Source organism: Tachypleus tridentatus, chromosome 13 (assembly GCF_004210375.1).
Source record: "Tachypleus tridentatus isolate NWPU-2018 chromosome 13, ASM421037v1, whole genome shotgun sequence".
Lineage (NCBI taxonomy): Eukaryota > Metazoa > Arthropoda > Merostomata > Xiphosura > Limulidae > Tachypleus > Tachypleus tridentatus.
Window position 1 is genome coordinate 118,445,973 of NC_134837.1, and position 23,893 is coordinate 118,469,865.

Genomic DNA, 23,893 nt, shown 5'->3' on the forward strand with positions numbered 1-23,893 from the left:
TAAAAATACGACAAGTACCAATCACACAACGAACCCCTCTTATTACTCCTGGAGGTCATCTATCTGCGTTGTAATAAAAACATACATAAATGTTTGGTTAGTTCGTTACACCGCCTTATATGCAAACACAAAGAATCACTCAATAGCAGCTTATATTTTGGATCTCCAGCGTTAGCGAACTGCAAACAAATAAAAACGTATCTTGAAGGTTGAAACTTTTTGAAGTCTGACAGACGGATAAAAAAACGCATAATCTCTGCTCTAGAGAAAGATAATAAATTCACGGAAAAAAAATCCTTTATAAAAGTAAAAGCTATACAAAAAACCAGTTATAATCTTCTTATGATGTACTAAAGTAACCAAGGTAATTAAAGCTTCAGTTGTTATCAGAATTCTCCTCGAGTGAAGTTCACTATAATGATTTGACGATAAGTCTTACCCTGTAATTAAAAGGTTACTGCATTAATGAAGTTCAAAATTTATATTTACACGACACATATATCATAAATTCATGTCTTTGTTTGTTTTGTTTTTAATTTGGTTGTCTCACTGCTACCACATATGTGAACCCTTATGTTCTAACGTTGAAGTTACGAGCTTTAATAAAACATTCGAACGTATAAGAAAATGGAAGATTAGTAACTAATTATGTTAATTATATATCTTCGCCATCTGTGGCGATACTTTTAAAATTCATTTAGTTCACTGTTTAATAAATATTCATCTTATTTTATTAATTTAAGTGTTTTTTTTTAACAGAACCCCCGGGGGGTTACAAAAGAACTTTGTCGTGTCAGGTGTTTCCAGCTTTTCCAACGATAAGTGGAAAATAAACTGACACTTTCAGAGCTTTTGTTTTTAGCAGACGACAAGACAATTTAGGGCCATTCAGGGTTTTAGAAAAGCATCAAAGTTTACGTATTTGTTATTGAAAATCTATATAAAAACGAAACGTCAAATTAACATGAGGTGAAGGAAACAGCTAACTTATTAAATAATAACTAAATTATCTTTAAAAAACAATATATATATATATATGTATTTAACAAACGGGCTCTTTTCCTTCAAATGAAATGAGATATTCGAGCTGATGTGTAATCACGAGGTACTTTTTTGTTCTCAGTGGTTCAGCGGCAAGCTTTAATGCTTATGATGTTAAAATTTGAGGTTTGATTCCTGCGATTGGCATAGCCCATTCTGTAGCTTTGCGCTAAAACAAACCAACATTTGATAAAAGAAGTTTTACTTTTGGGAGAGGACAGGGATAGTATCATCAGAAATTCAGTGAAACTTCGACAGTAACGACGAGTTTATTTATGTTCTGCATACTATTAATAACATTTGCTTTTCAAAATAAAATCGAAACGTTACGTGTATCTGTACTAGTCAAGCAATTATTTTAAATGGCGGAACCTCTTGTGATATTATTAATATTCCGAGTACACGTATCGTGTTTCTTATCAGACCAGACCTGGAACATTTAACTGGGATGAAACTTTAATAATAGAACGTATAAACAAAAACCATGTTGATAATTGAACTTAAACAACATAACTCAGTAGTAAATTGTCACTACTTTTAAACATATCACAGCGTGATACTTACTCAACTACATAAGTACCAGTTTGGAAGAAAATGGCGTATTTGGATAACCTCAAATCCTGGATGAACATTAGGTTATATTAATTTGAACCAATCCTAAAATAGCCGTATTCTTTATCGTCTCATTGTACGTACAACAACGTGCAGTAGTGGCTATAATTAAAATTAATTCTTTCTTTGTTCTACTTCAGTCAATAATATTTAATTTTTATAACAATGACATCTAGGAGGAAATACTGTAACCTGATTTTAACCGTAGTCGTTATAACGACCATGTATTACGGTACAACACAAATGTTGACATAAATGGTCAGAGCGAATTCCTTCATCATGGTAATCTACAGTCTGAGTTATGAGGGTGGGGGGTGGAGTGGTACAACATGCACTGAAACGAAACTTCGATTTTTAATAAAAGGTGATTAGTAAATAAATCAAACACGTTAGGCTTACTCGTTTATGTACTATAGTTCAAACGTTCCATCATTACACATTAAAAACCAGTTAGATTAACAACTAATAATATACAGAAAATCCAGTGAATTTTTGTAACACTACATTCCAACAATGGCTTTTATGACATGTTGCTAAGCAACAAAAGTATAACCTGATGTTGTTAATTTGTGTACTAAAAGTGTGAAATAAAATGACAACAAACCTGGAAAAATATTTACTGATTTCTTACTTTAGGTCTCCGTTGATTAAAGATGTTTTTTTTTTTATCACACACGTTGGTGATATGATATAAAATATTATAATTCTGAAACAATTTAAATTTAAAATTGGATCGATATATTTATTTTCGTGATAAATTTTACGTACTTGACTAGGCTTAATGATCCCATACTTCGACTTTACTTTAGGCCTATCTATTATAACAATACTTACAATACCTATTGAGGGGTGAAGATGCCCACAAAAACATAATATGAAGAGAGTTTTTTGGGGTAGTTTCGACCAATTTAGATGTGATGTAGTACGGACATACATATACAGTTCTTTCGTTTTGTTTTTTGCTAAAATTTACAGCGAAGAAAAAGCTTTCGTAAACTATTCATGTGTTTATCAACCATCGGATTTCACACAAAGTTGTCTTTTCATAGGTCTAAGTAGCGATAAGGACAGTTTTCGTTCTTTGAGTTGTTACGATTCTTCTGGTGTCGAAATTGGCAGTGTGTTGATTGCGTTGTGAAAACATATCGCTCTCGTCCACGGACGATGACCTCTTTAATTTATCATATATTTAATATTGACTATAACTTTACGTATAAGCCTCCTAGTATTATAAATTTTATAGGTTTAACATTACAAACAATTTTAAAACTAAGAACAAAAATATGTTCAAATTACTGATCAGAACTAAAATTTCATCAAGCTTACTTTGTTATCACTATAATTATTGTATCGTAATTCACGTACAAGAAACTTTCATAAATGTAATCAACTCATCCCTTATCCTTAACAATAAAACTTTTTTTTTTTTTTTGTTTCTCTTCTGGACGGATGAGACAGTTGTTCTACAAACAACATAACAAAGTTGCTTATTGTAATACAGCAGTTGTGTATGTTTTAAAAACACCAATAGAAATTACTGTAAAAATCATATTTACAAATCCAAACATTACATTAAGGTTGGAAAGTTATTATTTAACACACTATTAGAGTTGCATGAAATTGGTAACTTTGGTAGGTTAAATATTTCAGTAAAAAGTTTGACATAACAAATGAGCACGCTAGAGAAACAATGAATTCGATAGATTATTAAACAAAAGTGTAAGTAATCTGATCACACGTCATTAGGTCCATTTAAGTTACTCTGGCAACGGTACCAAGTGAAGGTCAGTGGAACATCTTAACTCTATTTTAACATCTATTTTGACCATTGTCCATTACAGACCTGTATATGACTTCAAACGTTATGCCATAATTTCAGATATCTGGCAAAAATTAACAAAAAACACTATATATAGGATAAAAAATAATTACATAGATGGCAATATGGTTGCAATATATACAGCATATTCAAATATATATATTTAATGTTGGTGGGTCTGTCTGAAAGGTGAAAGTAGATACATAGACTGTGGCACTAAGGTGTTTTTTTAGTAAGTTAACGTCAGAATTATTTCTTATTTAATGTTTTATGATATTAATGTTTTATATTTATAGAAAATTTGGAAGGTGTATTTCTTGCCCCATCAAATTCTGATTTACCAACCGGTATGGTCGCCCGCAGGAGGAGGAAACAAATTTCTTTATTTGCCCACCCACCCCTTACATTTCACAAAATATTCCACGTCTTATAATGTCAGCTTAACATCGTAGTTCAACTAAGTATTTTTGGTATTTTTTATTAAAACTATAAATTTATGTTTACGTTTACACATATAACATATTATTTTAGTTTGTTAACTTACACTGTAAAAGCTGACCCCCTACACACAAGTTTTGCTCCCCCCAAAATAAAAATTCTGCCGGCATCCATACTAACTGAGAAAAAGACAAGTGCTCTGCAGCACCCGCCAACTACGCTGAAGAATTGATTGTCCCTCTTATAACGCACCCCGAGCTTCAGTTCATGGAAATAATTTGTAAAGTCATAAGGTTTCGTAGTCAAGGGATGAACTACAGAGCCAACCCACACCTTAAGGACTCAAGATCTTTGATTAAATGGATTTCTTTATTATATTCTATTTCTAGCTGTTCTGTTCTTAACTTTATTTGTTAATTACATCTAAAATGTGGCCATGTTGAACGGAAGTGATTTAAATAAGATCACTGAAATATAATACGTACAACGAACTGGTCTGATCATCTGTGTCGCCGCCTGCTCGTGTTTGACATTTAACTGGGTTATTACTAACTTGCCCGAATTCTTTGACAGTTTTGGATTTTTTCTGCGGATATTCGCACAAAGCTACTTAAAATAGTGTTTAATGAAGCAGGCCCTAATTTTATAATGGCAGACTAGAAGGAAGGCAATTGGTCGAGGTCACCCACTGTTAGTTCTTGGGCTATATTTAACTGAATAGTGGGATTTCAGTGGAAGCAGGATACTGCGTGAACGGGATAAGAGCAAGGGGTCCATGGTCTAACGTGCTAACCACTGGGTCAAGTCCACCCCTCCCCTCTTCCAACTTTATGGGAGCTAGACAGACGAGTTTCTACGTAGCAATATTAAATAATTTACGTTGGTTACCAATAATTCGTGGTACCGTTTGAAGTTTCAAAGACATAAAATTCACACTAAAATAACCAAAATAATATATTAGATAAGAAAATGAACACACACCACGTGTACGTTATTCATGCTCAACGAGATTAGGTTTCGATTTATCTCACAAGAGAGAAGCGCTTTCTTTCAAGATTCCTCATCGCCCTCTATCGTCGAGTGAAGATATTGACTTGTCGATTATTCTTCAAAGTAAAGAAATGAACAGATTTTACTGATGACGTCCTCTTCCCCTGTTACAGATGTTTACAAAGATACTAAACAGTGCCAACCCTCACCCAAATCTCTGAGTAAACTTCGTAGTTCTGGGATGTCTGCAGGGTCCATCAGAAAGACTTTGTTTGAACCACAAGGTGTCACTCCAATCGGGATGCCCGACGTCACTAGGTAAACAGAACAGTTTGTTTTGCTGTATTTTCTGCCATTTCCTTTTTTTTTTATGTGCATACACGCATACGATTATTCCATACTTTTGGTTGGTTTTAAACGGAAATACTTTGTTTGTGATTTATTTGCGTACAACAATATTAGGTGTTAACAACTAACCTCCCAATAGGTGTTGGCACGAGACGCACACCCGAGTCCAAGCATCGTTAGGTGCAGCTATATTAAAGACGTTGTTCAAACAATGCTCTTGGATACGCCATGGAAGTGTTAGGTATACTAAATACATCCAACGAGAGCATTCGTTAGGCCTAGGATGCACTTTCAAAAATGTTTGTTTGCTTTGGTGTTGTTAAGCTTAGGTAAGCACAGTGTTTTATTGATCTAGTAGTAACATTAGATGCAAACCAAAATATTTCATAGTTTACGAGTTCAGTTCAAGTCCACGAAACTGATACAGCGATGGTGATATCAACGTCTTATTTTCAAGGCACCGCTTAGGCTTATCGACAGTTTCCAGAAATCCTAGATCATCAACTTGGATGATATTGTCCTGGTCGATAGATAGGAGACCTGAAATCACAAAATACACATTAGTTAAGTATTTGTTACAATTCATGGACGTGTCAGTTCATTTGATTAAGTTATTTATCAATAATTAGGTTCACAAACTTAGGACATTTGTTGTCTGTTTGAACAACACAACGGGCTATCTGCACTGTGGCTATCACAGGGATAGGATACTGATCTTTAGCGTTATAAACCCTCGAGCCTATATTTGAGGCTTATTTTATATATATAAACTATTATCAGAATATTCATATTTTGATATAAACCAGAATTTCGTTGCAACCGTGGCCAGCACAATAAATGGAGCGGACAGATGCCCAAAGGCTCACTTCTCATGATTTGCCACGTGCGGCTAAGAGTGGTAAGTGTTACTATAGATACGTTTAGGCGGCTTCTGTATTGTGGTTTGATTATAACAAGGGCATGCACATATTTTACTAGCATAACTTACATGTACTTTCATGGCTGAGATTAGAATGGATTATTTCCACAGACGTCACGTCGAACGTTCTGAAAGGTGCAAGTAAATTCAATAGGTCTCACCGAGATAAATATACCAACAACAGTTACGTTTGAGCTTACCTATACACATATTATCAAGGAACAATTACGTTTAGCCAAACTACAAATAAATTATGAAAAAAAAACATGAATTAAATTTAGGCCTAATTACAAATAAGTAAAATAAACATTAAGGCTTAACCCTATTAGATCAAATTATCAGTTTTAGTCTTTATTTTTCTTTTTTTTTTACCAATTGCAAAATTACCTTTGTGGACACATTTCTCCCCCGAGTAACAAATTGATTAAGTCTTCTAGTTCAGACGACAAATTATCTGTAATCACACGTACTGCCCTCTTCTGGCTGCTGTTAGCAATCCGTGAGCTACACCGCACAATAGAAATTACTTTGTAGCCAAAATTTGTGGGACACATTCCATGGTTAGCGAAAAAGTTCTCTGCGAGGTCTACTAAATGTGGGCACTAATATATAGCGTAGTTTGTTCTGGGCTATCTTTTAATAAATATACAACTATGTTGTGTTTAATTATAACGGTTACTTTACCTTGTGTGTAAACGTTCTGGGTGGTCTCGGTGAATTCTCAAGTTTGGTGGTAGATGGGAAAGCTCCGAAATTTCTGGTGCAGCTACAGAAAAACAACATTCAAGTGTTTTATTGAAATCATTCAAGTATTTTGTGTAAAATATAACTTACTGTAGAGTACATTAAAACAGCCAACCTTCATTTACAACAGTTACAGAGACTGGAATAATACTAGCGTGAAAACAGAGACACAAATCACACCTACTTCTGAAGCATGTCCTTTAAACACATTATATTTACTAGTAGTATGGTTGAAATAATACATATAATAATGTAGATACAAATAAACTAAATAAATAGACAATCAAACACAGCAGGATATAGATGGATAGCAATATTCACCGATATAGAAACTTCACCCTACTTCAACAATGTGTATGTCCGTGATTTATACTTAAATCACAATTATTGTATTAGATAAACCCCAGTCCGTACCTACCTGGGGGTAGAGAAGGCCGGACAGGAGACGTAGCATAAGGACGAATATTAGTTTCGTAGGAAACGGACGAATCCAACATTCTTCTAGGGTACACAGGGTAGGGCTCTGGAGGGGATACGTCTTCTTCTTTGTTTTCCGGGGGTTGTGTTAGGCCTAAACGTTGAAGGATTTTTCTCGTACCTTCTCGTGTCTAAAAATACAAAAATAATGAAGTAGCATTTTTATGTTATTCAGTGTAAACGAACGTGGTATATCTCCAGATTTTATGTCTCTACATGCTGTTAATTATTCACGTATTTACCACCCCTAGACGTATTCGGAAGTACAACCCGTGGACCAGACATAAAAATTTGAAGTCAGTGGGGTCGAGAACAGTGAGCGAGGGGTGACAGAAAAAAACATGATTGTGAATCTGATCTATAACCACTACTATACCCATTAGTGTTGGGTTTGATACACGTACTTTTATTTATTTGTTTTTAATAACGTCACTGGAATTTTGCATCAGGTCTCTAATGTCCGGTTTTAACTTCCTACTTATTCACAGCAGTTTAATATATCACACTCAGATATTTAATGTTGTCAGTTTAAGATATATGTGGGATTTAATAAACTTTTATTTTAATGACAAATGTAAATACTGAATGTGAAAAGTATAACAATTCGTATAAAAACCCCTTGGGTATCTCCAGGGGAACCATCTAACTACTTCTGCAACAAGTCACGTGTTTCCAGCACTGGTAATGTTTCAGTGGTAACTACAGGTTTACAAGACTAACGACGATTCGTGTTATTGATTATCACGTGACTGAAATTGGCATCAATCTGATGCATGTTAAACTGTATTTATATTCTGCATAGGCTGATTAATATTATATAAGCCGCCCGCTAGTACAGCGGTATGTCTTCGGATTTACAACGCTACAATCAGGGGTTCGATTCCCTCGGTGGGCTGAGCAGATAGCCCGATGTGGCTTTGATATAAAAAAACACACTTGTTAAAACACAACATTACATAAATCACAATATATTTCTGGTTTGCTTCTTTTTAAGCCAACACTTGCTTCTGAGCGGTTCCCCCTTCCAGGGAAATTTAATCAATGTGCTTGTTATTATTCATCAGGCTACATCTTTTTACTTCGTAATTTGTTTATACTGTTTTCATTAACTATATAAGATAGGATTATTAATCCAGGTTTATATCTGAGTTTAGAAAGTATGACGTACACTGTAATTCACTTCCACCTGAAAAATATAATTACATAATTTTGCAAAATGTGGACTTTAGTATGAACAGTAAACACACGCGTACTTTACAGTAATGTAAATAATTATGAATTACAGTAGTGGTTTCATTACTCATATTAAAATCGTTAGCATAGTCGAATTCACCAGAAGTTTGAACGCTGTCGTCTAATTTATCATGGTATGATTGTGGATTATTATTCTAAGTGCCTTGTATTACTGACGTAATTCACTTAGGTTGGTTGGTTGTGTAGTGTTCAGTGACACAAAAAAACTGGGCTCTCTGCGTCAAACAGCCGGTAAAAAGTAAAATCAGTAAAATATGTAAAAAAGGATCATGCTACAACAGAACATAGTTCAATTTTTGGATTAAAATCTTAAATATAATTAAAAAGACCAATGGACCTTTAAAATTTAAAAACACAACTGAGGTGGACATTATTACCCTCACCAGTGACACTAACCAATGTCAAGGGTGAACCCACCGTAAAAACATGTTTAAAATGGTGCCGTCGCTCTCTATCGTGACCACGGCATGTCAGTAAGATGTGGACTATTGTGACCTGAGTGTCACACAGACCACACATTGGTCATCAGTACCAGATAAAAAAGTGGTGAGTTAAACTGTGACCTAGCCGGAACAACTTCCTCCTTATCAAAAGGTTTGATCTGGAAAAACTTACTATCATGCCGCTCAGTCCAAATTGACCGCCAACTGGCGTAAAGCCGAACCTTGAATACAGGATCGTAGTCCATGTATGGGACAGACACGGCGGTGATAGTACCAGAGCAGACTGGCCTAGCTGCGATGTCAGTTCGTTCTCGCGAATACCAACGTGGCCTGATATCCAGAAAAACTGGACAGAATATCGACGAGAATAGGGTGAGAACTAACGTGAAGTGATTCCAGGGCTAACGGAGAGCTAAGTGAATCGGTATAAAGAGTACAGTTTGTGTACTGCGTAGCTTCTATGTGATCTAGGACAAGAGAAATGGCATACAACTCGGCAGTGAAGACAGAAACTGTAGAGGGGATTCTGTGTGCAACAACCAAATCACGGCAAACCATGGCAGAGCCCACAGAGTCACTTGATTTTGAACCATCCGTATAAATAGGAATGGAAGGATGGTTCGAAAGATGTTCGGCAAATAGAAGGCGATACTTCCAGTCAGGAGTATCTGCCTTCTTCAGATGACTCAAAGAAAGGTCACATTTGGAGATAGTAATTAGCCATAGTGGAATGGGCTGATCTCTGGATACCGCTATGTCATCCAAAAATAGACTTAATTCATCCAACTACACCTGGATATGAAGGCTAAACGGAACAATGGCATACCATCTATTATGAAAATGTGTGACCCATTGAAGAAGACACAACCCCATGTGGGATGCTGTGGTAAAGACTCATAGTCAAGTTTTAATCGAATAAGGGCATAATAGATTTTTTAGCATGTAACATCGAGCTGCCCCCAAGAGGTGGAAGAGAGGACATGGAGGATGTTCAATGACCTTGTACACTTGACACATAGCTGCTTGATATGTGGAATAAAGGTCAGCTTATGGTCAAAGATAAGCCCCAAGAACTTTGCCTCAGGGACCACGGGAATTTTTGTTTGTTTGTTTTGAATTTCGCGCAAAGCTACTCGAGGGCTATCTGCGCTAGCCTTGCCTAATTTAGCAGTGTAAGACTAGAGGGAAGGCAGCTAGTTATCATCACCCACCGCCAACTCTTGGGCTACTCTTTTACCAACGAATAGTGGGATTGACCACGGAAAGCACAACTTTACCAATATGGAGTTCAAAATCAGAGTGAATACTCCGTTGACGGCAAAAGTGCATGCAAACAGTTTTGGAGAGAGAAAGATCAATACAATTTGCTGTGGTTTACTTTATTTAGTGATTGAGGGCAGTCTGTAGCTGCCGCTCAATATACTTCATGTTTGACGACTGACGCGAGATGTGGAAGTCGTCAACAAAGATACAGTTTGCAATTGTAGGGGGTAGTTTCCCACTGATGGCATTAATCTTTATGATGAAAAGTGTGACACTCAAGACACAGGTCTGAGGGACTTCATGTTCCTGTGGGAAAAAAATGGAAAAGTGTCGAACCACGACGGACATGGAGTCGCAGGTTCATTAAAATGTTTAATGAAAATCGGCAAATTGCCACGCAACCCATAAGATTGGAGGTCTTGCAAAATGCCATACCTCCACGTTGTATCATAAGCTTTCTTAAGGTAAAAAAAATACAGAAACAAGATGTTATCACTTGAGAAAGGCTTCCCTGATTGATGTTTCAAGTCGAATCAGGTAGCCATGGTGGAGTGATCTCTTCAGAACTCACATTGAGTGGGTGAGAGGAGGCTGTTTGATTCGAGGAACCAAACAAGACAAGCATTAACCACGCTCTCTAAGATCTTACAAAGATAGCTTGTTAAAGCAATTGGACGGTAGTTCAAAGGAATCTTAAGATCCTTCCCAGGTTTAGGAAAATGGAGTACAATAGCATGGCTCAAAGCATCGGGAAAACATTCTTCAGCCAGATCCAGTCAAAAACAACCAGAGGATAGCAAGAGAGACCTGATGAAGAGCAAATTTATGTTCCAACAGTGTAAGGGGGTGAGATTATAGTCATAGAGACGATCAGCCCGAAACGAAAGATGCGATTGTTCTGCCCGTGTTTTGATGGCTAAGAAGATGGGGGATGAAGCAGAAGTGCTAGATGCATGAGAAAAGCTTTTGCCAAGAGTAATGGTGATGTTCTGGGCATAAGCTACTTCCTGGCCATCAGAGGGCAAGACTGAAAGGGAGCAAAAGTATGCTGGCCACTAACCTTTCGAATTTTGACCTATATGAATTTGTAACTGGTTGTAGAAGAGATGCTAGAGGTGTATTTAATCCAAGATTCCTTCTGGCTTTGACGTCTGAGCTGCCGAGCATGTGCACGGCCCCGCTGAAATGCAATGCGGTTTAAAAATGTGGGATACCTACGAAAGATATCCTGAGCCTGTTTTTGAGCTTTTCTTGTCATGTGACAGGCAGAATTCCACTAAGGTCGAGGATACTGTGGGAAACGTGTCAAGGGTTTAGGAATACACCGAGCACCTACCTGAACAATACAGTCAGTTACTGCTGCCACACAATCATCTATTGGTGGCTTACATACGATGACAGAATCAAGTTCTGAGAGAGTAGTGAAAGAAGACCAGTTAGCCTGGTTCAACTTCCATGGAGGCACGCGGATCGGATGGCATCGTCCACAACGGCCAATCTCTCTCAGAATGATAGGAATATTATCACTGTCCCGTGGATTACTGTAGACCCTCCAAGAAAAGTTAGTGAAAAGTGAAGGGGAGCAGATAGAAAAATTTATAGCAGTGAATGACTGACTGGGTGCATGAAAATCAGTATAAGAACCAGTATTGAAGAGAGACAAGTTGTGGTCCAAGAACATATGGTCTATAACACGACCCCTCCCATCAATACTAGGACCACTCCAGGGGGGAATTATGTGCATTAAAATCCCCAAATAGTAAAAAGAGGGATGGTAACTGCTTAATGACAGCATCAAGGTCTGATTGATTATAGATCTCTTTAGGAATCAGGTAGAGAGAACAAACAGTGATGGTATGACCCAAGGTATCAGGTAGAGAGAACAAACTGTGATGGTATGACCCAAGGAATCACGGGTGACTACAGCCTCCAAGGATGCATTAAGTGACAAAGATAGAGTGGGCACATGCTGGTCAACCAGCAATGCCACATACCATGCACTCGTCCATCACATGACCTGTCAATTCTGTAAAAAAAAAATTGCCGAAGGGTGACTGTGTCAGCAGGTTTCAGACACATTTCCTGTAATGAGAAATTCACGGGATGGTAAGAATCAATCAAATCCTTAATATCATTTATATATGATCGAAAACCTTGACAGTTCCACTGGATAAGAGTGGTCATTTTTATTTATGTGGAGAAGAATTTCGCGGGGAGACCTTCTGTTTGCGACCACGTTTTTTTTTTTCTTTATTTGATGAAGATCTATCAACCTCCATGGATCGTGTCCTTAGTCGAGTAGGCAGGTCTATGTCTATGGACAAAGATTCCAATAACTTAGGGCGTGAACCAAATGTCGATTTAATTCTCGGGGCTGCAGAAGAGGATGGACCCAAGGAAACACTTGAACCTGAAGGAAGGGGAACTGGACAATCACTGGAAGGAGTGGTAGAGACAGAGATGGAAGTACACATAAATGCGTCAACATTTCTAATTATGGAGGGCACAAAATTCTTAAGATGTTTTGAAAAAGACTCGTTTGTAGACACAGAAAGACCTGTCTGTACTGCCACTGTGGCAGTGGAATGGAGTGCAGCAGCATATGTCCGAGATGGAGTTGGGGACAATAATTACCGAGCCTCTGGAGAGGAGGCATTATTAACGGTCTTCAAGCGTTACACCTCTTTCTCTTCTATCCATTTAGGGCAAGAAATAGAGTAAGAGGGGTATGGGCCATTACAATTAACACAGTGTGGTCCCAGGTTGCACTCGTAAGCGTCGTGGTCTTTACCACCACGACATGATGTTTTTGAGTGACCAAACATCTGAGAGGGTTAGGAATATAAGGCTGTACCTTGCAGTTCAGATAGCCTGCTTTAACTGTGGTAGAAGGACATGGTGATGTCATGGTTAATATCAGAACATTTGTCTGCTCCATAATTCCGTCTTTACGGATGAAGATTCGGGGCACAGCAGTAACGCCTTGGCTGGAGAAACCATTGAGGATCTCCGATTCAGGAACGTTCTTTAAATCCCTCTCGACTATAACTCCTCTGGAAGAATTCAAAGTTGCATGAGGAGTAACCTCAATGGTTATATCCCCAATGGCCTTTGACTTCAAGAGGAGTATGGTATATTGTGGTGAAGATGTTTCCACCAGAATGTCTCCAGAGTGCAACTTCATTACTGACTTTGGGGAGCCTACAAGTCCCTCTAATCCATTTTGAATAAAAAATAAAGACATCCGAACTAAGGATTTCTCAGATAAGGAATGGATAATCGTTTCCCAATTATCTGTTTCTTTTTCAATTTTTTTCATTTTTATTTATTTTTTCAGAACGAGAGGTATCCATAATAAAGAAGCTACATTTCAGTGCCCACTGACCCCAACTCCATGGAGCCCGACAAAGGGACGTACTACAATGCCAAACAAGGACACTGGAGCAACGCCAGAGTTTCGTGAGCACTATACCAAAACACCAGCATCACATACAATGTCCACAACACCCGTTTAAAACATCCAACACTAGTACTTGATTGAACCTAGCCCAAGTGAACCAGCAGACTGACTCTAAGGGGGCACTCCAAGGCTGCCCATCTATAGGAATTCAAGGTCAAAGTGGTGTATTAGGGTTGGACCCATCAACCACTAGGATCCTCTCCTCCCCTACACGAGTCACCACGCACGGCAGACACGTAGGTAGATGTTTAGATCCCAGAGGAAGTAAGCTGAAAGAACAGAACCTTCTCTGAGAGGTCCCCTCACCACGTACAGGAATCTACACCAACGGGATTCATTTAGGTTATTTTATGACCTTTGTTTGATCATCTTTCTACCTTCAAGAAAAATATTCATACTGGAAATTTGAGTGGGTCAAGTTTCAACGGCATCATTCTCTTGTTGGTAGATGAACCCTGAAGCTCGAGAAGTTGTACCATATTGGATCAGAAATAGCCTGTAATTTTCAGCAGTTAGGGTGCCATCAGTTTTGTGTGGATCACTGTTGGTTGAACTTGTACTCATTATCCACTATACTTTAGTGTTGTACGTTCAACAATGATATCATTCTTCTCTTCACACGATAAACAGAAGTGTTTGATTGTTGATGAACAATTCGAACTTGGTTTCAGTTTAGTTCATTCAACTGTTTGTGGTCCGGTTTTGTTTGGTTACCTGTTTTCAGCAGAGAGACCACTTCATGTTAATGTGTATCTTTCAGACCGCTATTTATAGCAGGTCGTTGGTAAGATCTATCTGTTGTTTGTTTTTTACAGAACATTTCCTGGAGGTTTTACATCGCTGTTCAAATTTTTTCCATTTTCTATCTTGGATATGTTTATTATCGACAGTGCTAGTTTTACGCACCCTCGTCCGTCGTCAAGGCAGTTCCCATGGAAACGTGGATTATCCTATCCTTTTCGAACCAAAATGTTATTTTTACACTCGTTATGCGATATTTCAGTCAAAGGCCATGACTAGGATCATACTATTACTACTACTGGGCACAGTATGACTAGTAGCACATTTATAAGCTTTACATTGATGTGGAATTTCCTGATTGGTTGGATGATAATCAATCACGGTATTAACTATAAACACGTACATAAGTGTATTTCACTTTGGCACAATAAACGAGTGACATTGCTTTAGATACCACTTTTCCGAAAGTTTCTATAATTACTTCCAGTATATAAGATAGTAGTTCATTTCTCACGTGTCTCAAAGCATTGTTTTTACAGCCAACAGTATCGCATGTAAACGAGAGTGTAAAAATAATGTAAGTTAGTATTTATTAGATAAAACCTCAGTCCGAAACTATATGACAACCTGGTTTTATATATATATATATATGGATGTTATTTTAATAAGATACTATGTACTTACTGTTTTATATTTATTAAAATTAAATGTTCCTTTAGTTATGTAATAACACTTTCTTATTTGTGAACAAAATTATATTTAATCCCATCCTATATTTTTATTGTAAAGTTTGCATTACTTACATTTTAATGTTTGGTTTCAGCTTTTAATAATCAGTTCAACCTAAAACAACAAACCAGGTTCCTTTATTCTAAATATGCACAATACTGGCATAAAAGAAACACATTTGACCACAATTCTATGTAAACTTCTCTAAACGTAACAACCTCATTCCTTAATCTTTACAAAAATAAATAATTATAATCCTAACTAATACAATGCTAAAATTAAAGTAACAAACCTAACCCTAGCTCGGTACAAAAATGAGATCAAAGAAACAATTTTAAACCTAAATTTGTACAATATATAACACTAACTTCAATGGAAAAAATAATAATTTTAACCTTAATATAACGCCAAAATCGAAGAAACGAATGTAACCATAATTTTATACAAAACTGATATTAAGTTTATCCAACATGACTTCGAAAAAACAAGAATAACCCTAGTTCTATACCATTTCTGATTGTACGTATAAAATTAATGTCAAACCTAATTTTAATTCTGCATAACATTAACACAAAAAACATAATTGCACATTTATAGCAGAATAATACTTAAAAAATAATTCTAACCTTTATCTACTTAATGCAACCGTCAAAGAAAAAAACTCATTTTAACATTAAAAGGTAAACAAGAAAAAAAACGTAATTCTGAAAAACATTAGTCTCAGAAAATAAAGCTAACCCTAACTTTTCAAAACGCTAACGTGAATTAAAAAAAAAAAAAAAAGAGGGAAATATAACCTCTTTGTCTCTAATCCAATAGCACGTTAAAATCAAAAATCCCTGTAGACAACTAGCTGTGCAGAATGTGTATCCAGCGGCGAAGGAATGATTTTGTTGGTACCACAACCATGATCCACAAGTTAGGCAGGTCACCACCAGGATCGCTGAAGACTGTAAGCTCCATTCTCTACAACACACAAATAAATGTAGCAGTTAGTGATATAACTTGTAGTTTATGAATAAGGTGAACTCGATAAACTCATAACCTTTCCTGCATAATCTCAAATTAATTTTAAGACAATTTGAAAAAAAAAATGTATTCGAAAATTCTTTTTAAAAAGTTTGGTTTGTTTCAAATTAAGCATGAAGCTATACAATGAATTAATTATATGTGCTATGCCTACCCTGAGTATCGAAACCAGGTTTCTAGTGTTGTAGTTGCTGTTGTTGTTTTGGAATTTCGCCCCTCCCAGCCGTGGGGGCGTTATAATGTGACGGTAAATTCCACTATTCGTTGGTAAAAGAGTAGTCCAAGAGTTGGCGGTGGGTGGTGATGACTAGCTGCATTCCCTCTAGTCTTACACTGCTAAATTAGGGACGGCTAGCACAGATAGCCCTCGAGTAGCTTTGTTCGAAATGTATGTTCCATAGAACATAAAGTTAAGATATACCTGCCTATATGGAGAGTCCTCAACCATCAACACCCTCCGCCACAAAGGCAATTTCTGGCTTTTTGAGCTGAAAAATGGATTGATTCTTACCTTTATAATGAGCTGAAAAGTGTGAATCGTGTCTCGAACCTGGAGCCTTCCGCTGCCTGGCACTCTAACAAAACCAACACTTTATCCTGTAGATGACTTACCTGCACTGGACTGATATGTTCAAGTGTTCGCTTTTGGCTCTCCCCGAGTTTCTTACGAAATGACTCTGTAATACTATGTGGATCCCCAGAGAAACCTAAAATATAAACAGAGCTTCTAAGAGACTCATAATACACGTCCAAGACATAGAAAAACAAACAAACAGATAAAACTTCTGGTGTAAAAGAAAGTACTAAAACCCGAAATGAAATAAAATGATGTATTTCTGAAAGTAGAAACGCATACGAGAATAAAAAACACACGATCTTAAGATTGTTTGTTTCTATCCAGACTTTGTAAACACGACATTCTTACGTAACTAGTATTTTAAACGCTGCTAATGTAATATTAATTTATTAAGTAAACTCGACTTAAGAAAATAATCATTAAATTAGTGGCTTGTTCAGTTTTAACTACAAGAAGCGCTTTCTCCAAAAACTGGTCTGGCCAAACTGAACAAACTGGAATATGAAATAGTTAGAGAACGCATATTCATGTGACTTTAGTGTTAATTAGTTGCGGAATATGCAAATTGTAGCTCCATCCTATTGGCTAAGTTGTACAGAAATGCCTTAAATATTGTTCTGTTTTCTTGTTTGGAATATAAAATACTTACAGGGGGCGTAGCCTCCATCTAGGCTTCCAAAATTGTAACACCAATAATACATCATTTGTGAACTTACTATCATAGATACACTAATTTACGACGTAACTACCTTGCGTTTGTTTAATAAGGCTTTATTAGAAAGGCAATAAGAAAGGTGAGGGCCGGTGGTAACCATTTTAAACCACCACGTTACCAACTTAGCTTTCCCGACCGTACCATAAAGGCAAGACCACTTCTAAAACAACTCAATGATTATAGAACTGAGATCCGAACATATTTTTACACGCACAAAATATCATTATCATTTCTTTTAGCGATATGCTACACAACTTTCTGCCCAATACATGGATACGAACCCCAGATTTCAAGTCAGCAAATTTACCACTCATTGTTGTTTAGTCTTTTTATATTTTAGAAATGTAAATTTAAATATGTTTGCTGTTAAGCCAATAGCGACTAAATAACTATATATTGTGCTCTGCCCATCGCGGATATCTAAACTCGTTTCTTAGCTTGATAAGCCCAATTATTTACTACTGAGCAACTGTGTAAATGGAAAACATTAACAGTACAGCCTCGAGTATATTACGAATGTTTTTTTTTAACTAACACGAACTTTTTTTTTAATTCAACAACTCGAAAGAAAACGAAATTATAGCTAACGTAGAGATGTGTAAGTCCTACAAAACTATTGTTTTTGACGGGGCGGAGATGGCGTCATTCTGTGAGACAGAAACTACATACAGGTTTTTTATGTTGTTAACCCTGATTATACACCTAGTAAAACTTCAGAATAGTAATAACATAGTGTAATAACATGTAATTATTCCGAGTACACAAGCACTAGGCCTAACAAAGATGGCGATAATGAGCTATAGCGGAAAAAAAGAAAAATCCAATACTGAGATAATACAACAAAAACAATAAACTTTTCTAGTAATAAAACATTATAATCAAACTTAAAAATGCAAACTTTACCTATGTATAATAATATTAAATAATATTGTTGAAGTTTACAAATAACATGCAATTGAAAAAAACAATAAAACAAATAAAACGTGATCAAAGGACGCTTTTTATTTTAATTTAGAGGTGTTTTACTTTAAAACTGACGGCCAATTTAGGCCTTTTTTTTCAATGGTTCAATTTTAATGAAATCTTAACTTGTTCGCTATTTTCTAATTAATAAACGTAATAATTTCTACATTAACGCCATCTCATATTACACGTTGATTAAAAGACTTGGTTAGGGGCCCCAGACTGTATACATAATTCTTTTAAATTTTGGACTGCTGGTTTGAAAGAAAAGACACAGTTATCAGTGCCAATCTTAATCGCATAGCGAAAATGACTGTCAGTCTTATAACACGCTTCTCTGGAAACTCGAAGTGTATTCACATCGCGGTCTTGGAATTTCCTATACTAAAAACCCATACTAGGTCATCACTGAACTGTTGTAAACCACTGCGAATCTATTGTTTCGCGAAACTCTTCATAAGTTGGATGTTTTAAGATAACGAAACGTCAGCCAAAAGGTAACAAAATGAATGAATATATCTAAGAATTCTGATAATGATAATGTCACAAGTACAATGAACTTTCTAATAGTATATAAATTGAATGGAACTACTTACCAAGGCGCTCACTGAAGCAGGAACAATAATACTATAAATGGCGTATCCTTCCGCCAACCCACAGTAATCTTCACACAGATACCCAGAGGGGTTAACACCCACAGCCACTCCAACAATAAAAACAGGAGCAACGTAACCGGATCCACAATACCAGCCAAACCATGATTGACCAGTATCGCGAAACACGAGCAGTAGGTTAACGGCGTCCACTAGGGTCCACACAAACACTTCCAACAAAAAATAGTGCAGCAATCCGACTACCACGAAACAAGCAGTCTTTCTACTGATGTATGCCTCACTCTGGATCACCATCATCAGTTCTGCTAACAAGAAAAAAACACCGATGTGTCTGCGTACGATGCTCAAGTTCGTCTGAAGATCTCTGTATATAAAACAAATTTACTGATTAGTCATACAATACACTATTGTTATACTGAGTTCAGAGATCATTGTTTTAAATAGACACACTTACTGGTTAACATTGTTGTTATACTCAGTACAGAGATCATTGTTTTAAATAAACACACTTACGGGTTAATATTGTTGTTATACTCAGTACAGAAATAATTGTTTTAAATAAACACACTTACTGGTTAATATTGTTGTTATACTCAGTACAGAGATCATTGTTTTAAATAAACACACTTATGGGTTAATATTGTTGTTATACTCAGTAGAGAAATCATTGTTTTAAATAGGCACACTTACTGGTTAATATTGTTGTTATACTGACTACAGAGATCATTCTTTTAAATAAACACACTTACGGGTAAATATTGTTGTTATACTGAGTACAGAGATCATTCTTTTAAATAAACACACTTACGGGTTAATATTGTTGTTATACTCAGTAGAGAAATCATTGTTTTAAATAGGCACACTTACTGGTTAATGTCGTTGTTATACTCAGTACAGATATCATTGTTTTAAATAGGCACACTTACTAGTTAATATTATTGTTATACTCAGTACAGAGATCATTGTTTTAAATAAACACACTTACTGGTTAATATTGTTGTTATATTGACTACAGAGATCATTGTTTTAAATAAACACACTTACTGGTTAATATTGTTGTTATACTCAGTACAGAGATCGTTGTTTTAAATAGACACACTTACGGGTTAATATTGTTGTTATACTCAGTAGAGAAATCATTATTTTAAATAGGCACACTTACTGGTTAATGTTGTTATACTCAGTACAGATATCGTTGTTTTAAATAGGCACACTTACTGGTTAATATTGTTGTTATACTCAGTACAGAAATAATTGTTTTAAATAAACACACTTACTGGTTAATATTGTTGTTATACTCAGTACAGAGATCATTGTTTTAAATAAACACACTTATGGGTTAATATTGTTGTTATACTCAGTAGAGAAATCATTGTTTTAAATAGGCACACTTACTGGTTAATATTGTTGTTATACTGACTACAGAGATCATTCTTTTAAATAAACACACTTACGGGTAAATATTGTTGTTATACTGTGTACAGAGATCATTCTTTTAAATAAACACACTTACGGGTTAATATTGTTGTTATACTCAGTAGAGAAATCATTGTTTTAAATAGGCACACTTACTGGTTAATGTCGTTGTTATACTCAGTACAGATATCATTGTTTTAAATAGGCACACTTACTAGTTAATATTATTGTTATACTCAGTACAGAGATCATTGTTTTAAATAAACACACTTACTGGTTAATATTGTTGTTATATTGACTACAGAGATCATTGTTTTAAATAAACACACTTACTGGTTAATATTGTTGTTATACTCAGTACAGAGATCGTTGTTTTAAATAGACACACTTACGGGTTAATATTGTTGTTATACTCAGTAGAGAAATCATTATTTTAAATAGGCACACTTACTGGTTAATGTTGTTATACTCAGTACAGATATCGTTGTTTTAAATAGGCACACTTACTGGTTAATATTGTTGTTATACTCAGTACAGATATCATTGTTTTAAATAAACACACTTACTGGTTAATAGTGTTGTTATATTGACTACAGAGATCATTGTTTTAAATAAACACACTTACTGGTTAATATTGTTCTTATACTCAGTACAGAAATCATTGTTTTAAATAGACACACTTACTGGTTAATATTGTTGTTATACTGAATACAGAGATCATTGTTTTAAATAAACACACTTACTGGTTTATCCAACTGAAACTAAATAGATAAATAAAACAACCTTCTTTTAATATCCAACACCTTCGTTATATGATTGTGGTTATAATAATTCATTTTCAATATTATAATTCCCATTATATACATTTCATAAACTTATGTTTACGTTTAAGACTTTCTTCTGAATGGTTTTTTCAGACTCTCACCTGACTAGAAATAAGACTGTTAAGGTTACGGCTGAACAACCAATTGATATTGCACATCCACACCAGATGGCAGTGCTCGGGAAGACGTCCGGTTCATTTACCTGTACAAATATTTTTCCATACGTAAATCAGGATTTTCCAACTTATGAAATGCACCGAAGTCATTAGTAAATTGGAAATAAATAAAAGCAATATTTACTATTATATATACAATAACAGTTATTTTTAATTGTAGGCTTAATACATAGATATCGAACTAGCCTAACAATACTGAAACCATATTGAACATGTCGGTTTTCCACTTAATGTTTGTCTAGATGTACTGTTCAGGTAAACTTCATCTTAATTTGATGTAATATGGTAATAATAAACATGAGAAAAGATAATATTATAATAGCACTGAAAATACTGCGGAGTGCGTGATCTTTAAAAAAAGCACAAAAAAACAGCAAAATATCAACTGAATTATTGTACCTTAGATGATGACGTCACTTCCATCAGCAAAGCGAAGTTAGTCAAATGATTGCAAAGACATGTGGTGTGGGAAACATTTGTGGATTTTACCCAACACCCCTCTTGGGACCAAACACTGAAAAAGATTATATATAGCATTCAAATATTACGTTTTTTATTTTTTGCATTTATCTTTAGGGTAATCTTTGTAAACACTGGATATATGTTAAATCCAATATATTAGACTAAACGTTTATGACACCCAACCTACGATAAAATTAACTTACATGAATACAACCGGTTAATAACACACAAAAAGGTCAATGATGGTCTTGGCAGATAGAATGACAACAACCATATAGAGCTACTAGACCATAATAAATTATTACATCTTACAGAGTAGTTAGACCCCACAGAACTATTAGATCTTACAGTGTGTGTGAAGGTATGAAATGTTTACCTATATTAAACACAACTCTCTCTCTCACACACACACTGGTTTTCACTGGTGACCAATCAGAATGTGGGATATTTGTATGACTTACCGCACATGCGTTATCTATTCAATTACGCCTTACTTTCATAATTACACAGAAAGTAACATACAACGATTTATTTAAATTCACTGAATCCAAACTATGACCCTAGTAAGTAAATGTAATCACAAATGTTGATTTTTATCTGGATCAAGGATATTATTTAATGTTTTGTTGTTTTATTTATTCGCAAAACTTAGTGTTTCATGTTCTACCGTTTACTCTAAATAACGGAGCAGTACAGGCTGAAATAACTCCGTGAATTTGCTGACATACACTGACTTCAGTTAATTTGTTAAAGTACAAAGAGCCTTTTTACCTTGATGATGTATCCCAGAATACACAGCGGGGGTTTGTCACGTTTTCCTCCTAGCGGAAAAGAGAAAAATTAACACTGTTATAAAGAATCCTTGCCCTCTTTAAAAAATACAACAACAAGTAAACAAAATAAAAGAACCGGTTTCGAACAAGTTTGGCTCGAATTATAATAATGAATTCAACAATTGAAGACTCTCTTTGTTCGCAGAAACAAACTGAAGGAATAATTTCAAGGTCATTAAAATTCAAGCCTTAGAAAGAAAAAAGATAGATCTTTACAGTGACGTGTGATTGGTAGAAAGATCAGTCAATCACCGTGCCCTAATATGTACCAATACCAACGCTTAACGTTTCGTTTGACAGATGATAGTTGTCGGTTTGTAAGAGACAGACATCACATGGTCCTGCTGGTGTTATCGGTGTTTATATACACTCTGAAATTCACTTTGTTTTTGTCTAAACTATAAATGATACAAGACCAGCACTTACTGAATATAGTAAAATGTGTGAGCACATTAACGCGTAACATTTCCTGGTACCATCCATATAGATCTTGTTGACCTTTGACCTGACTTATATATGATCCCATAATATGACGAGGAAAACGTTGACCGGAACTTAAAAACATCACGTGAGATGCGACAATAATATGGCGGTTACAATAACATTTTAGTAATAAAAATAATATCATAAAAATAAATAAATAATTTTAAAAATCTTGATTTGGTACTTGTTAAGCAAAAACTTACACAATGGGCTATTTGTACTTTGCTCAACGCGGATATCGTAACCCGATTTTTTAAGATTGTAAGGTTGCAGTATTACCACTGAATCACAGGGAACAATATCTTGGCATTAAGTAAAGAAAATTTATCTGTTTACATGCATAAAGCTGGAAAATGAGCAATCCATGTTGTGCCCACTGTAAGTATCGAAACCCGATTTTTAACGTTACAAACCCTCCAACACAGTGTTAGGCACTAGAAAGCGTAAAAATACTCCATTTTAATGCGTCACAACTATACTCCTGTTGATCCTGTCTGTTAATCCTCATTGTTAATCCTGTATG

At 35.6% G+C, this 23,893-nt stretch overlaps 1 protein-coding gene across 2 annotated transcripts in view; it reads right to left on the reverse strand.

Annotated features, from left to right (window-relative positions):
• Positions 1-5,255: 5,255 nt before the first annotated feature.
• Positions 5,256-23,893, reverse strand: part of LOC143238030 (latrophilin Cirl-like) — a 57,990-nt gene continuing 39,352 nt past the window's right edge. Inside the window, exons 12-20 of one of the 2 annotated variants that reach the window (XM_076477922.1) lie at positions 22,826-22,875; positions 21,992-22,106; positions 21,518-21,618; positions 19,159-19,540; positions 16,920-17,014; positions 16,076-16,244; positions 7,330-7,519; positions 6,852-6,933; positions 5,256-5,788 (exon numbers count right to left, since the gene is read on the reverse strand). In XM_076477922.1, coding sequence (XP_076334037.1) covers positions 5,749-5,788; positions 6,852-6,933; positions 7,330-7,519; positions 16,076-16,244; positions 16,920-17,014; positions 19,159-19,540; positions 21,518-21,618; positions 21,992-22,106; positions 22,826-22,875 — 1,224 coding nt within the window. In that variant the 3' untranslated portion in view covers positions 5,256-5,748. Of the gene's footprint in view, positions 5,789-6,851; positions 6,934-7,232; positions 7,520-16,075; positions 16,245-16,919; positions 17,015-19,158; positions 19,541-21,517; positions 21,619-21,991; positions 22,107-22,825; positions 22,876-23,893 lie in introns of both variants that reach the window. The other variant, XR_013020382.1, reaches the window with a different exon arrangement.